General features: G+C 61.2%; 2 protein-coding genes across 3 annotated transcripts; both read right to left on the bottom strand.

The window, feature by feature from the left end:
• Positions 1-65: 65 nt before the first annotated feature.
• LYPLA2 (lysophospholipase 2) lies at positions 66-8348 on the bottom strand. 2 transcript variants are annotated; one of them, XM_056508991.1, is made up of 10 exons: positions 8245-8348; positions 6086-6189; positions 5287-5318; positions 4630-4695; positions 4270-4317; positions 4041-4111; positions 3761-3834; positions 3144-3245; positions 2431-2607; positions 66-2035 (listed from the first exon to the last, which is right to left on the bottom strand). In XM_056508991.1, the coding sequence occupies exons 2-10, from the start codon at positions 6161-6163 to the stop codon at positions 1985-1987; spliced, it is 699 nt and encodes a 232-aa protein (XP_056364966.1). In that variant the 5' UTR covers positions 6164-6189; positions 8245-8348; the 3' UTR covers positions 66-1984. The 2 variants fall into 2 exon arrangements, with proteins under 2 accessions (XP_056364966.1, XP_056364967.1); XM_056508992.1 differs by lacking the exon at positions 8245-8348 and adding an exon at positions 7820-7928.
• A 149-nt stretch (positions 8349-8497) lies between these two features.
• On the bottom strand, positions 8498-10749 carry PITHD1 (PITH domain containing 1). Its single transcript, XM_056508994.1, has 6 exons — positions 10476-10749; positions 9786-9829; positions 9576-9653; positions 9300-9404; positions 8830-8938; positions 8498-8744 (listed from the first exon to the last, which is right to left on the bottom strand). The coding sequence occupies exons 1-6, from the start codon at positions 10656-10658 to the stop codon at positions 8643-8645; spliced, it is 621 nt and encodes a 206-aa protein (XP_056364969.1). The 5' UTR covers positions 10659-10749; the 3' UTR covers positions 8498-8642.
• Positions 10750-11145: the final 396 nt, after the last annotated feature.

Below are 11145 nucleotides of genomic sequence, written 5' to 3'. Positions count from 1 at the left end.
CAGGCCACCCCTACTCCCTCCCCAAACATCTCATCCTGCCTGACCAGGGATGATGCCAGCTCAGCTCCAGGACAGGTTGAGGATTTATTTCACCTTGATTCTCTGTGGAACGCACACACACACACAAAAAAAAACCCCAAACATGTACAAGGAAGACAAGAGAGAGAAGAAAAACAGAACAACAAAACAAAAACCCAAAAAAAACCAAAAGAAAAAAACCCAAAGCTGTATTGAGGAATGGAGAGAAGCTGTTCTCCCCCCCAGGCAGGGAGTGAGCAGGAATGCTCTGCACAGGGATGGTCCCAGGCCCCCCAGCACACACGCTTCCAGTTCACAGTCAAACAGGTCAGTCTGTCCATCACCAGCCCTTGGCACCCCCAGGAGCTGCCATCCCACCCCTGCCAGCCCCTGGTGACCCCCAGGAGCTGCCATCCCACCCCAGCCACCCTCTCATGCCCCCCAGCCGAGCGTGGGGGGTGGGGGCACAGCAGCATTAAAACACAGCATAGAAGAGCCAGCAGGGCAGAGCCAGGGCAGGGCAGAGCCCAGGGCAGGGACAGAGCCCAGGGCAGGGCAGAGCCAGGCTGCCCCCCGTGCCAGCAGCAGCTCTGCTGCTTTCAGACTTCCTAGAAGGGGCAAAAACTGAAACCCCAAGCCAAGAGCCCAGCCAAGGGTGGGCCCCACGCTCCTCTCTGCAGAGGGCAGTTATTGCTTTGTGCAGCCCGGGCAGGAAGGGCAGGGCTGGAGCAGAACTGCTGGGGCTGAGCCCCCCAGGGCACGGGGCAGAGGCTCCCTGGGGCTGGGGCAGGGCAAGCAGGGCCAGCCCTGGGCCAGGGGAACGTGGGGGTGTTTTAAAAGCCATGATCAGCCTCAGGTGGGGCTCAGCCCGGGGGAAGAGGGGGTGAGGGCAGAGCTGCTCCACAGCCACTGCCCTGGGCCCTGTGGGAGGGGAGGGTCAGCCAGGAGCCCCCCCAGAGGAGACATTCGGGGCCCCAGCACAATGCCAGCACTCGGGAGGGGACAAGCCACAGGTGAGGGACACTGGTGATTGTACATGGGGGGACAGGAGCAGAGGATGGGGCACAGCAGCACCCGGGGCTCAGATGCTGGTGAGATGATGGCTGGGAGCAAAGCTGCTCCTTCCCTCTGCACCAGGAGCCAAACCCGGGGTGCAGGGAGCCCAGCTCACCTCCCCCTCCCCGAGCCAGCCCAAGTCCAAAGGGAAGGACAAGTAGCAGCAAGAGAAGACATTAAAGACGGGGCCGGTGGCTCCGTGAGTGTAAACGAAGCTTGGGGGCTCCGAGGGTGCAGAGCTGGGCTGGGGAGGGGGAGACGCCTCTGGGACCCCCGCGGGGCAGAGATGGAGATTGTAAAAGCAACAAGAGGAGCAGCAGAGGAAGGAGGTGATTATCTCGGGAGGGCAGAGCTGCCCAGGCCGAGGGCTGAGGGGAGTGTGCGTGTGTGACAGGCGGGGCTGTGAGGGAGCTGCAGCCCCTCCCTCCGGCCCCCGCAGCCTTTGGCGGTGCCAGCCCAGGGCAGAGCCGCCCCGGGGCTGCAGGCGGCCGCAGGGGAGTCCCGGGTTCCTGAGCTCGGACTGCAAACCGAGAGGGCACCGAGGGCAGAGCTCCGATCCCCAGGGCTGCCCCAGCCTCGCCCCGGCCACGTCCCGCCCCTAATACTGGTACAAAAACCCCAAACCCAACAGGAAAACCTCACCCGTGCCGTGCCAGGCCCTCAAGGGGATCGAGGGGACGGTGACCCTCCCTCGGGAAGCGCTGGGAGCCAGGACAGGAGAGAAAAGGCCACTGGCAGACTCGCCTTGGGCGGCTCCACGCGGGCTCCGGGCGCAGCGGGAGGGCGGGAGGGGGCGCGGGGTGTGGCGGGGTGCGGGCCATGGCTTCCGATGGCAGCGGGCGGGTCCCAGGGACAGACGGGCGGCGGTGACCTCGGCAGCCTCCCCTGCCACAGTCCCGAGGGGCTCCGCTCAGATCCGGGGCAGCAGCTTCTCGATGAATTCCTTCACGGCCATCATCTCCTGCGGGGAGGGCACAGCCCGTCACCCCGGGGCTCCCCAAAGGCCGGGGTGGGGCACACGGGCTCTGCAGCCTCCTCCAAACACATCTCGTGTGGTCCCCACCCTGCCTCACCTACAGGGCTGGGAAGGGATCCCAAAGGGAAGGGACCCACAAGGATCATCCTGCACACACACCCCAAAAACCCCACCCTGGGCAGCCTTGGAGTAGTGTCCAAACCCTCCTGGAGCTGTGGCAGCCTCGAGGCTGTGCCCATTCCCTGGGGAGCCTGGGCAGTGCCCAGCACCCAGAACCCTCTGGGAGAAGAGCCTGTCCCTGAAACCCATCCCAGCCCTCCCCTGACAGCTGCAGGCCATTCCCACGGCTGCCATCCCCTCCCTCCAGCCCCAGCACTGACCTGAGGACAGGAACTGTGCATCACACCGGGGTAGGTTTTGAACTGCACCTTGGTGGGGGTGACGACAGACTTGAGCTTCTCGGCAGTGAGGGCCCCGAAGCGCACGGGGATCATGGGGTCCATCTCCCCGTGGCACTGCAGGATGGCAATGTCCTTGTTCACGCCGTTGTTCGCCGCCTGCCACCGGGGGGACACTCGGGTGAGGCCACACCAACGGGGACAGCTGCTTTGTGTCCCCAGCACACAGCCCAGCAGCTCACTCCTCAGCAGGAGAGCTGCAGTGGGAGATTGCCCCGTGCTGAGGGTCCCTGCAGGGGGGTGTGGAGACCCACGGGCATTCCCAGTTAGGAAAAATGAGAGGCCTCTCTCACTGCCTTCTCTTGATAGCAGAAGCCAAGCCCCTGTTCTGCTCCCTGGGTCAGCCCTGTGCCCCCTCTCCTTGTCTGTCAGCCTTTCAGTCACTCCCACCCTGTTTCCCTGTTGGCCTTTTGCCCTAAACCCACCCTTGTGCCACCCCTATGTCCCCTGCTAGTTGGTCTCTGATGCTCTCCCCGCCCTGCTCATCCCATGTATTTAAACCAGACCCTTATAAAGTACCCAGCATTTGTTCCCTGAACCATGAACGATGCACACAATAAACATCTCCCTGCAAAGGCCTTTCCTGCTTCTCACTTGCTATTACCCCAAGCAGCACCAGATGCAACAGGGGGTACCTGTGGGAAGGCCTTGTGCAGAGGCAGCCAGCAGCTGAGAGCCACGATCCCAGCCAGCTGGTGCTGGCAGGTCAGAGCCGTGTACAGCGACAGGGCACCACCCTGCAGGGGAAATGTGGAGTCAGAGCCATGGGGGATGCAGGGACACCCTCACACACACCTCCTGCATCAAGGTTTAGCTTTCATGTTTTTCAGATTCTGTACTGCCTTGGTGTGTAACTCTTAACTTCACATTAAATTCTCCTCACAGTTTAGTTAGACAAAACAATCCTTTTCCAGCTGGAGAATCATGGACAACCAGCACAGCCTCAGGCCCAAAAAGCATTAACAATGGGGAACTGAAGAGAGCAAACCAGGAGGATGGGACTTCATAACCCAAAGCTGTAATTGGACAATTTACCCCAATATGGAAATGGACCAAAACTTATAAATGTGAAAACTCATGGACTGGGATCCATCTTGGATCCATCCACAGCCAGGCTCTTGTACTGCCCAAGATGAACCTTCTGAAGGCCTTTCAATAAATCCCTGCTTTATTCCTTTAACTCTGTCCAGCTCTGCTCTGGGTCAGCCTCCCACAGGCTGAATTCAGCAGGAATTGGGGTGCTGATGCTCACCTGTGAGAAGCCCCCCAGGATGATGCGGTTGGGGGGGATCCCGTTCTTCATCTCATGCTCAATGATTGCTTTAACTGAAGGAGATGGGAGAAGTGGGTCAGTGGAAGGGGAGGAGGGCTAAAAAGCATCACCCAGCATCTCAGGGTGTCACATCAGTGACAGGCAGGTGCCAGAGATCCCAGGGGAAATGTTTGTTGGGATCAAGGAGAGGTGGAAAAAGACAGCTGCTCCAGTCACAGTGAGGGAGAGACCCCCACTTCCCCTCTCCAGAGTTCCTTACTGTTTTCTGCTGCTTTCTTGATCCCAGCTTCATCCTCAGGTGCATCTGGAGTCAATCCCATCAGGTCAAACCTGGGGGAAGCAGCAGGGTCAGCCCAAACCTCTCCCAGCATTGTGAGTGTGGGGAGGGAGGAGCTGGGAGTGCTCTGCCCTTCCCTGGCCCTCACAGGGCAGTGGATTTTGTCTCCCCATCCCTCTCAGCCCCCAAAAGGGTCCCAAAAAGCACTGACCAGGAGGGCATGACCATCTTCATGTTGAGGGTCACAGGGATCCGGGGCCTGTGGAGGAACATTTTGGGAGGTTCAGCTCAAGTCTGAGAGGAGCAGCAAGACTGACACCTCTCCCCTTCCTGCTGAGCTGGGCAGCACAGGCAGCTCCAGTGCCTTTGTTTATCCCTGCAGGGACAAACAGACACGAGGGAAAACAAAAGAGCCCCTGGTGCTGCTCACCTCAGTGGGAACAGCTCTGCCTGCAGCAGGAGCAGCAGAGCCACCACCCTCCTCCCCCAGGAGCCCTGGCAGCCTCAGGACCAGCAGGAACCCCCCAAGAACCCCCCCGGACCCCCCCAGAGCCCCCAGGGCAGCACTCACGCGTGAGGGCAGATGTACTTGACGTAGGGGAGGCGGATGGAGGAGAGAGCGTCGGCCCAGCTGTGCCTGGGAGGGACAGGAGGGGAGATGAGTCCAAAGCCTGTCTGAGCCATCTTCCCAAAGCTGCTGCCCCCCAGCCCCACCCCTGAGCTGATCTTACCCACCCCATCAGCCTGAACCGCCCATGAACCACCCCCAGCACTGCTCCCGTCTGAGGGGAGCACACAAAGCCTCGAAGCTGCAGGAAAGGGAGGAGGGAATCTCCCAGCCAGGGATGTGGGAATCTCCTGGAGAAGGAGAAGCCTTTTGTCACCACCATGGGAACTCAGAGATGCCCTGGTGCAGGCCCAGCCCAGCTGCCAGCCCTGCCAAGGCCTGGAGAAGCTGCAGTGCCTCTCAGCAATCCCTGAAGGCAGCACAAAATCCACCGCGGGGGGCGGGGGGCTGCCAGGCTGCCGGGATCATAAATATTCAAGAGCAGACAGCTGCCAGCAGCAATTCCCTGCCATTCATTCCCTGTGAGGAGTGGCTGCAGCCCCCAGCACAAAGCCCCACACAAACCCCAGAGGTGCCCCCAGGGGAAGCAGCAGCAAAAGGCCAAGATCTGCATTTGGCAAACCACACATCCCAGCCAGAACCACATCCAGGGACACTCACCCCGTGTCTCCAAGGCCATGTAGGAAAATGACCTGTTAAACAGAGAAGGAAGGGAGTTAGCTGGTGTGAGAGTGGTGCTGGGGAGGGGAGAGGGCAGGGCTGGACTGGGCTGGCAGGGAGGTGGCAAATGGACACTTAGTCACCAACTCCAAGATGTTCAAATTTAGCTTGGAGCACCGCGGATGGGTGGGTCAGGGATGTGGTGTCATCCTGCCACAGAGCTGCCACAGGCAGGTCCCAGCTCCTCTGCACAGCACAGGGACAAGGAGTGACAGATCATCCCACCAGGAATGGCAGCAGAGCAAAGGCCCAGCCTGAATCCCAGAATGGGCTGGATGGGACCTTAAATCCCATCAGTGCCACTCCTGCCATGGCAGGGACACCTTGCACTGTCCCAGGCTGCTCCAAGCCCTGTCCAACATGGCCTTGGGCACTGCCAGGGATCCAGGGGCAGCCTCAGCTGCTCACCCTCCTCACAGGGAGGAATTCCTTCCCTGTATCACCAAGGACTCAGGCTTTTCACCTCCATCTCCAGCAACCCCTAAGCCTTGGGGAGCAGAGGGAAGGCAGCCTGCACACCTCAGGGAAGGACTGGGGGTGGTTCCTTTGGGAGATCTGCTTTAAAAGCTTGAATAGCCCAACCAGCCCCAACTCCCACTGCTTTCACAAACTGAGCTCTCACATTGGAGCAAACAGCCCAGCCCAAGGTCAGCCTCAGAGCCCTTGCTGGCCCTGCCTCCCCCGTGTGAGCTCCCTGTGCTCCAGGGGAGGGAGGGAGGGAAGGAGGGGCAGCCCTTACCGCGGCAGTCTCCCGCTCTGCCCCTGACACGGTGACAGCGTCGGCGAGGAGGGGGACAGACATGTTGTTACCACACATACACCGAGAGGGATCGACACTGGCACCTGCGGGACACACAGGTGAGTGAGGCAGAAAACAAACCTCTCACCCCCCCCTTCAGCACAGAGCAGGTGAAAAATTAAAGAGCAGGTGAAGGCTTTGATGTTGAAGCCCTTGGGACATCCCACACTGTGGCCTGGTAGTGCTGGAGAGTCCAGGAGCGGACAATGCTCCTCGTGTGGCAGAGCGTGGGGTGCTGCAAGGGTTAAAATTAGCCTGGAAATTACAGCTCAGAGCCAAAGTTGTTCCTGTGGCTGCACTGGCGTGGGCAGAGGGTGGCTGGGCAGAGCAGCCTCAGCATCCCTTCATTCCTGCACCCCTGATTCCTTCCCAGAGCTGGGCAGGTGCCTGACCCACATCTGCTCTGACAGGGAAGCAGGAAACCCTCAGCATGCAGCAGCACAAATAAAGGTCCAGCCCTGTTTTATGGGGCTGGTTAGGATCAACCAGAGCACTGGGAGCTGGTCTGAGCCCCCCCAGGGATGTGACACTCTTGTGCCTCCCCAGGGTCACTGCTGCTGTCCTGTCACCTCTCAGACCCTAGAGCTGACAGCACCCGCGGCGCCTTGAGCCACAACAATCCACGGTGTTTGTTCCCACTGTACCACAAATCAAGGCTGCCCTGACCCCACTGAGCCACCAGCACGAATCAGATCAGAGCCTGTTCAGGGCACTGCCGTTATCCCCCAGGAACAGGATCAGCCTCTGGAGCAGGATCATGGAATATCCCGAGCTGGAAGGGATGAAGGATCATCCAGTCCCAGCCCTGGTCCTGCCCAGACACCCCAACAATCCCACCCTGAGCATCCTGGCAGCGCTGTCCAAACCCTCCTGGAGCTGTGGCAGCCTCGGGGCTGTGCCCATTCCCTGGGCTGTGCCCAGCACCTTGAGAAGAACCTTTCCCTAAACCCACCCTAAACCCCCCTGGCACAGCTCCAGCCTCTCCCTAGATCCTGTCCCTGTCACAGAGACCAGAGCTGCCCCTCAGGAGGCCTTTGCTCACTTTGCTCTATCCCCAGCAGGTCGGGGTGACACGGGATCACCCCCAACCCACCCCAAGAGCCCGGACCGCCAGCAGCCAGCCTTACCCACGAGAAACAGCCTGCTCTGACTCCCAGCCCGGCCAAGACCTGCCCGACTCGTTCCACCGACTGCTCGTCAGCGGCTTCCCCACTCAAATAAAAACACCGGCAATGAGCAGCTGCCCGGATCTGACACAGACACACGGCCCACGTGCTCGTGTGTACTCCAGGGGCAAAACAAGCGGCCAGGAGAGCCTGCACCTGCCAAAAACCCCGGCAGGGAGAGACAGAGAGAGCCAGGAATAGCAGCATCGTGCCCTGGCAGGTGATGGATGCGCTCCTTGTTGGGGAGGCTCCAGGGAAAGCAGGGCTCGGGATGGTCAGAGCTGCCCCAAAAACGCTCCTGGGACGTTCCTGGAGGGAACACAGCGGGAACCCCGAGCAAAGCGGGATCGAACCCCTCCGATGTGTCCGTGTGGGTGTCAAAGCGCAAACAAAGCACCACGAGGTGAATCTGGGTCCGATCTGGAGCTGTCGCACCCCAAGCCGACCCCACCAGTGACACCGCGCCGGGGGAAAGCGCGGTCATCAATCGTTCATTAGCATTAATTACCGTGCCTCGGCCTCTCCCTCAGGCCCGCAGCCCCACAGGGAGCGGAATCCAGCGGGGGGATGGAGAAATCCCGCCTGGAAGCGGATGGAGGCGGGACCCCCACGGCCTGCAGAGCCGCTTTTCCGCCAAAACCGGGGCTTTGAGGGGGATCCCCCCAGGCTCAGCGTCCTGAGGGCTCGTACAGACCCCCGAGGCGGCCCCGTTACCGCACCGGGACCCTCCGGCTCCACTCGCCGTTAATCCCCCGTTAAACCCCGGGAACGGCCTCGCCGCCCCCCCCCACCAATCCCCGTGGCCCTCACGGAAATCCCCCCCCCACCCCGCCTACAACAGTGGTACGTCCCCCCCGCCGCGCCGCTGCCCGGTTGCGCCCCCCCTCCCCCCCGGCGCGGCCCTGTGGTACGTGCCGCCCCCCCCGCCCGCACCTCTCCCGCGGCCCGGCGCGCGCGCTCCTCGCGGCTCCCCCCGGACGCGCTCCCACAGGAACTTCCGGCAGCGCGACGGAAGTGACGCAAGCGGCGCCGGGAGCGGCGGGGCAGCCATGATGGAAACGGGCAGCGGATCGCGCTGGGAACCCGCGACAACGAGCGGGGCCCGCCCTTCCCGGTGGTTACGGGGACTGGCCTCCGTCGCCCTCCCCGCCGGTGCCACCCGCGACTCAGGGACAGCGCACAGCTCTGCACCGCAGCGTATTTATTGTCAGTCACAGCCGGGACCGGCCCCGCTCACGGCTCGGGCTCTAGAGCGGCTCTGCCGCCTCACGCCGTGTCTGTCCCACACACACGGAGCTGCTCCGAAGCCGTTCCTGCCCCGGGCAGCCCCGTCAGGAGATGAAGTGAGTCTGAGGAGTGATCTGTTCCAACTTGTGGTCGGCCGGGTTGGCCGAGGCTTCGTAGTTGCAGATGGTGACTTCGTGGCGATGAGCCTGGGTGGAGATGGAACGTTTTAAATCCAGGGAAAGCAGGATTCCAGCCCTTTCCACGCTCTGGTTGCTCTCTGCTCTCACTCACCTCTGTCCACTCCCCTTTCAGGCCTATATAGAAAATCTTAGTTGTCTCTGCTCCAAAGTTCTTTGGGAAGTGCATGGAGAGGTGGTAAACGTTGGAGAAACGGGCAATTCTGCAAGAAAACAGCCTGAGATTGCAGCACCTCCCTAGGCTCCCACACCACGAGCAGCTCCCCCTGATCCCAGTCAGACCTGGCAGCAAGGGGGGATTTCCCTCACACCCGTGGGTCAGCCATGAGCTGGGGACAGGACAGCAGGATGATTCTGCACCCCAGGAATTCCTGGGGTGCCAACATAGGCAGCCCCAGGCTCTGGGAAGGAGGTTTCAGAGGGCAGCACAGAGCTGGGGAGGCAAATCCTCCTGAGGGCAGCTTTGAATCACTGCCCTGTGCTGACCCTCCCCTAAATCTGGAAGGCTGGGCAGAGCTGCTGTGGCAGGCAGGAGCAGCCCCCACTCCCCAGGGTCTCTCATACTTGGTGGGATATTCCAGCTCTCCCAAGGGATCCTGGCTCAGGCTGAATGTCTGCTCTGGTTCCTTGGCTGTGTCATCAAAGGACATGTGAGGAATGTTCCTGAACCTGGCAGGACAAGAAGGAGTTATTAACAACAGGTCAGCTAATTGGATTCCATCCATTAACACTGGGGTTCTTCTACACAAAAAAAAAAAAAAAAAGGATTTACTTTGTCTTCTCACAATACCACCAGTTCCCCCACAGCCCCTGTGAGGAAGGGAAGCTGTTTTTACTCACAGCCTCATCTCTGCCGGGTGTGTCCCGTCCTCCTCGCCCATCACAATGACTCCTTTCAACTTCACACTGCCTGTGAACCTGCCCAGACACACAGAGCCAGGTTTTCACCTCTGTCCTCTCCAAGTCAGCCCCAGTGGCTGGTTCCCAGGCCAGGAACAAGCCCTGCCAGCAGCCAGGACCGTGCCTGAGGTGCTCAGGGATGGAACTCACGGGATGTTGAAGAGCAGCTCCTCATCATCATCGCTTTCCACAAACTGGGGAGAGAGGAGAGCAGGTCAGGGCTGTCCTGGGGTGGGCAGGGGGAGTACAGGGGACAGAGGGGAGGTGGGGGGACAGCTGGAGGGATCACCCCAGTGGGGTTCAGGGGGTCCTGCTGTACCCTGCTCACAGAATCCCAGAATATTTAGGATTGGAAGTGACCTCTGGAGATCATCCAGTGCCACCCCCTGCCCAGCAGGGTCACCTGGAGCAGGTGACACAGGAGCAGCTCCAGGTGGGTTTGAGGTGTCCCCACAGAGGGAGTCTCCAGCTGTTCCAGGGCTCTGCCACCCCCATGGAAACAAGTTCTGCCTCATGCTGAGGTGGAACTCGTTATGGTTTAGTTTATGGCCCTTGCTCATTATCGTGTCCCTGAACAGAGCCTGGCGCCATCCTCTGACACCCCTTGGAGATATTTTATGGATTGATGGGCTCCCCTCTCAGCTGTCCCTTCTCCAGCCTGACCAGGCCCCGCTCCCCTCATGGGGGCGATGCTCCAGACCCCAAATCATCTCTGTGACCCTCCAGCAGCTCCTTCCGTGCTGAGAAGCGCAGGCCCGCACACCGCACTGCAGCTGTGCCTCCCTAGGGCCGAGCCGAGGGGCAGGATCCCGTCACCCACACCCCCCGACCCCACCGCACCTGCGAGCGGTCCCTGCGCTCCTCCCAGGGCCGGAACACGGTGGCTCCGGAGCCCTCGCGGCGCTCGTTGAGGCACTGCAGGCGCTGCCGGTCGATGCGCAGGTAGAGCCCCCAGGCCGCGCCGCGCTCCGCCGCCTCCTCCCCGCAGCAGCGGCAGCGGCCGGGCCCGTGTCCGTGCGCCATGGCCGAGCCGGGGTCGCGCAGCGCGCATGCGCGGCGGAGACCCGCCCACAACGCCACAGGCTACGCCCCTTGTCACCGAAACTACGCCCACATCTCATCGGGCCACGCCCCGCTGACCACGAAACCACGCCCACAACGCGCACAGGACTCGCCCATTTTCCCTGACGTAACACAATGCATTAATTAGACACGCCTCTCACCTCATAGCCACCCCTACGCAAAGCGGTGATAGGTTCTTTTCCCGTAGCCACGCCCACATGGGCGTGACCTGGCTCTGCACGTGCTGATCCCGCGAAGGGCCCGGTGATTTCGGGAAGGGGTCCCTGTGGTCCCGGGAAGGAGTCCCGATGATCCCAGGGAGGGGTCCCGGTGATCCCGGCGACGAGTCCCGGGGAGTGGTCCCGGTGTTCCCAGCCCCATCCCGCCCGGGGAATGGCAAAACTGCTGCTTTCCCGCCAAAGTTCCGGGGGTATTATCCGTGGGGCAG

This window comes from Oenanthe melanoleuca, chromosome 23 (assembly GCF_029582105.1).
Source record: "Oenanthe melanoleuca isolate GR-GAL-2019-014 chromosome 23, OMel1.0, whole genome shotgun sequence".
In the NCBI taxonomy this organism is placed as follows: domain Eukaryota; kingdom Metazoa; phylum Chordata; class Aves; order Passeriformes; family Muscicapidae; genus Oenanthe; species Oenanthe melanoleuca.
The sequence above is the reverse complement of the archived record's forward strand: the minus strand, read 5'-3'. Positions and strand labels throughout refer to the sequence as shown.